Source organism: Lotus japonicus, chromosome 1 (assembly GCF_012489685.1).
Source record: "Lotus japonicus ecotype B-129 chromosome 1, LjGifu_v1.2".
In the NCBI taxonomy this organism is placed as follows: Eukaryota; Viridiplantae; Streptophyta; class Magnoliopsida; order Fabales; family Fabaceae; genus Lotus; species Lotus japonicus.
In genome coordinates this window covers 133,776,289-133,781,336 of record NC_080041.1, presented here as the reverse complement: position 1 = coordinate 133,781,336, position 5,048 = coordinate 133,776,289, and the positions used below count along the sequence as shown (strand labels likewise).

General features: G+C 39.2%; 1 protein-coding gene across 1 annotated transcript; it reads right to left on the bottom strand.

Annotated features, from left to right (window-relative positions):
* Positions 1-1,685: 1,685 nt before the first annotated feature.
* On the bottom strand, positions 1,686-4,530 carry LOC130726593 (cellulose synthase-like protein D5). Its single transcript, XM_057577898.1, is given in 4 exon segments — positions 1,686-1,796; positions 1,798-3,381; positions 3,481-4,270; positions 4,355-4,530. Coding segments are annotated over 4 exon segments (2,661 nt in total).
* Between the last annotated feature and the right edge of the window lie 518 nt (positions 4,531-5,048).

Here is a 5,048-nt window from a genome sequence, read left to right as displayed (position 1 = left end):
TCAGAAGCGTTGGATTGATCATGTGGTCAACAAGATAGGAATTGTTATAAGGCTTCTGCGCGCTGCATGATGGATTGATTGAGTGTGATCAAATTGATTCCAGTAGATTTGATCTAATGGTTATTTGTGGAAGGTTTATCTTTTGTTCAAATCTTAGTAATAAGAGATTTGTTGCTGATGAAATAAGATTGACTTCCTGATTATGTTATGGACTCTGTGTTACTCAAGCCCATTGAAGACAAGGCCTGAGGAACTACTATATATGAAGACCAAGACCTAGCTGTTAGTACACGAATTTTAGCTGATAAGAAATTAGGGTTTTCTTGTGAGTTCATAGTGTGTTCTTGTGTGTAACTCTCTTAGCAGCTTTTACAGAATCTTGTTAGGCTGAGAGTAGTTCTTTTAAGCTATGTTCTGTCTACTTGCAATCTCTTTTTTATCCAAATAAATACACATTAATTCTCATGTATGTTAGAATTAGCTCGAAGTGTGATGCTAGAGTATCCTTAGATCTTTATACCTCATGAGTGGGAGTGTTTTCAGTTAGGTCAAGGAGAATTGATTATATTAATTTCTAAATAATTATACAAGCTCAAGAGATATATTTTTAGCACATGCTCAAGAGAGCCACGGTGATAAAGTGGTGTGCTTTACTTTGTAAGTTTTAACGATTAATTCTTATGGATATCAGGGATTGCAAGAATATGGTAAATGGCATAGCCAATACTGAATCTCAAGTATTCTACCAAACCAGTCATTCCTTTCTATTCTCTTGACAGAAATGAATTATTTCAAAATTTAGAACAAAATAAAAGCTTTGCTGGATTGTCCAAGTAAGCTAGGATATCACGATTTATATATTCTCTACTATCTATACTAAAAGTAGGACAATCTTTTCAAATTCAAGTAGTAATTCTTTTATTTCCATAAAAAAAAGTAATAATTCTTTTATTATTTTTTCATTGTATATGTGAATTAACTTTTAAACATAATTTGATCTAATTATTTACTTTCTCATATTTTGTTAATTTAAGAGAACAAACTAAGTTTAACACTTGGAATGTAATCACGCTAAACTTCAGTTTGCATAAAGGATAAAAGGGGAGTCCTGCCAACTTCAACTTCATAGAGTTTTTATTTTTTCAAAAACAAACTTCATAGAGTTAGTAAAGTGTTAATTACATTTTTAAGCTAAAATATTTAATCTTTATATACTAATTAAAACATTTTTTAGATTTTTTACAAAGAAAAATACCCGTCCACCCGTGCAATGCGCGGGCTACTTACTAGTTGTCTTTAAGTGAATAGTCAAGTGAGACCCATGTCATATGTTCAGTTTAGAACTAAGAAAACCTTTTCTTAGAAAACTTACTCAGAATCGGGAGGGGTGGTGAAAATTTGTAGATTGTAGGATTGAGATTGTAAGATCCTACTGATTATATGGTATAATATGGATGATATTGCTCGAACACATCTATCTTTAGACGAAGAGGAAAGTGATATTATCTCAGTCATGCAAGAAATTAACAACCGGTAACTAACTACTGAATGATTTTTTCTAAGATATAACAGCATATCATAATTAGAATAACAATGTACGATATACTCTTAATTTAATAAAACATACTTTATATACATATTTAGCACAGAACAAGATGAAGTAGAGGAATTTCATCTTCCTCAAACTAAGGCAACTGGAAATTCATGTAATCTTGTGTTGTTCCAGAAGGAGGGTTCATGTAAACCCAAAGCAAATAGATAATAATGGAGAGCAATCCAGACTAAATATGGACAGACAATGGTTGGAATTTACCCTTTCCTTCCCAGCAGTCCCTTTGCAAAGGGGTAAAGATGGCACAAGACCGAGAAGCTAAAAAACACCCCTCCAACAAGGGTGCTCCATTGTGGAAATGGGCTGTGCAGAGTCCTGTATACGCCTATAGCAATAGCAATCATGTGCACCAAAATAATGGTAATTGGAGGGATCATTAGAAAGCTCCACTTTGACTTATAAAGATCAGCAAACTCATCATCTCCAACTTCTGGAGTGGCTGATTTTGAGATGTCTACTCCTGCTATCACCTTCAACAACCCTTGTAAAACAGCGGCAGGATGGGCACTTGTTCCACCAATTAACCAGAACTGTTTGTTTCTCCACCAGTCATGTAGAGTGATTCCTGACCACTTGATCTCAAACAGTGCAATCCAATACTGTGTGATTGTGATTCCCAGCAAGGACACTAGAAAAGCTGTGTTGAGAGATTGGACTATAAACTGTCCTGAGAATAGGGATATTGCAGGAAGAAAGCAATAGATAATCAGAAACATTGAAGTGAGAGGGTACATTCCCAAATTGAAATATGCCACCTTTTGCAAGAACTTCATTCTAGAACTGGCCAATAATGCATTGTTCTTTGAGAAGAAAATCTCAACAGAACCTGTTGCCCATCGAAGCACCTGATGCAGCCCGTCTGATAGGTTGATTGGAGCTGTTGCTCTAAAAGCATTGGTCACACAGTATACAGAGCTCCACCCTCTATCGTGCATTTTGTAACCAGTCACCACATCTCCTGTAACGAAACCATATATCCACCCCACTCCTTTTCCCCATTCAGTTTTATCCTCATAGAAACAAGATATGACACGCATTGCCTCTGAAACAGTAGCATCATCTAATGGTTTGCGAGCCACAGGTTTGCGAGCCACAGCAAGAGAACATGCTGGCCTTGGCCATACATGCCATCCGTTTACTTGAAAGTCTTGAAGATAGCTTCCCTGGTATTCTGCCACAGGAATGGATGCAGCTAGAGAAGTAGAATTGCCAAACCTGTACTTAATATCTGCATCATCATCATGTGGATCAATTAGCACAACTACTTCGTCTTCCTTTTTTGACGTAGGTTTAGGAGGACTAAAGCCATAAAGAGCTGTTCTTCTGAATATGCAATCTGTTCCGACATATATTGGACCTTGTAAGCCATCAAAAGCTCTCATGCCCACTTCAAAGAACACTGGGTTGTGATTTGCATATCGATCAATAGGGTCAATTCCCTCAAACCTTTGAGGGAATTGAACATAGCATATACTATCACCACCTATGGCAAGCATGAAGCACATACCTTGCCCAATGGCCAAGGAGCTGTACATGTGATGATCAAAGTCTAGATTCAGAATGAATGGACCATTGGACATGATGGCACTAGTGCGAACAAGAGCATTCATGGCTCCTGCTTTCTTGTTGTGATCATATCCTGGTCTCTTCTCACGAGACACATAAACAAGCATAGGCAACCTAATATCAACATCTGTTGAGTCAATCAAGTTCTCTCCATCAGCTTCTTTACCAAATTCTGGTTCCACATTTGGTGGAGCTAACACTACCTGTAGAAGAAACATTAGAGCACAGTGTTAGACAGTGCTCTATAACATTACATAATTGATAATAAACACAAATGAATTTGATAGCATTGAAGATGTTACCTTAATTATACCAGCATGGTCTCCTTTTGAATGTTCAGGTTCAGCTGATGCCCATGTTCCTGGCCAATGAGAACCATCAGACATCCATGTTGCTTTAGGAACCTTAATTGGTTCTGTGACACTGGAACCAGCTTCCATCTGCTTCTTCTTGGCTTGTAACTCCTCATGAGCATTGTTAGCATTTGATCTTATTCTTATGGATTCTGGTAAGGAATTTATTCTCAATTTGAATTCATCATATCCCCTATGCACGGCTTTCCTCTCCCTCATAAAGTCTAACCGCACCTTAGCCTTGAGAAAATCATGCTTTTGTCGAAAATATGCTTCAGGAATTCTGGGCTCTATTTGGTGCTTTCTGCAGAAAGGAACCCACGCCCTTGCAAATTTAGCAGTCTCAGCAAGAGCTTCAAATGTCAACAGAGAGCCACCATCATCAGACAAGTAACAAGCAACCTTTTCCACAGGATAATCAACTGCCAGAATAGAAAGAATGGTATTTGCAGTAACAAGAGGAGGCTCTTTTACAGGGTCTAGTGTGGAAACAAAGACATCAACCCCTGGGATATCAAGCCTCCCTTTCGGGGTCTGAAACCGCTCTTTCAGAGCAACCACAAAAGTAAGCCTGTTCACCGGGCAGAGCTTAGGGAGCTGATCAAGAAGCCATGAAAAAGCAAACCAAAGCTCACAAGTTATGGACATTCCCCACAAGCACATTGCCTCATGGTTGGGGTGTCTAACCCTCCATGTAAGGAAATAACCAAGAGCAACAAGATGCAGCAGAATAAGCCACCTGAAAAAAAAATACATGGGAATGAGAATTGACATGAGTGAAAGCAAGTCCTTGTGGATTGGAATGATGAAGCGAGTGACTCACCTATATGGGTAGAGAATGCGATCTGGAACTTGAGACGTATAGGCCAAGGGTCTACGAGCTTGGCGTATATGTTTAGGCCAATAAACGGTTCCAAAGCCACGGCCTGGAACTAACCGGAGAGTGGGGTCAATGGCAGGTGGATGAGAGGCACGTGGCACGGGACTTGTTAGCCTCATGCTTCTGGTCGCCGTCACCGGAGACGAAGAAGAAGGAGATGAGGCCGTAAGGAATCAACAAGTGAGATGGAAGGGTTAAGGGTATAGGAGATCAGAAAACAAAGCTCAAATTCATGAATGGCCCCCGCCCCGCCCATAAGGAATTTCAAACGCACCGTTTCCTTTTACATAAATAAAAAATGCTTAATATTATTAAAAAAACACTTTTTAAGTTTTTAGTCTATTTGATGGCAACACTCAAATGCTAAAAAAAAAGGGTCTACGAGCTTGGCTTTCAAAATTAGGACGGGGTAACACTTAAATAAAAAATGCTCAATGTCGATGGCAGCTATCGCGAGAATCTTAATGCTATGGGAGGTGGCGGTGTGCTCAGAAACGACGCCGGCGAGTGGGTTTGTGGCTTCATGTCTAGTGATGAAGGGGGGAGTCCCTTTGCTGCAGAGGCTTAGGCGTTGCAGATGTTCTAAGGCTAGCCTAGGAGAGAGGGTTTCGTAGTATCATTTGTGAGTCAGATAACT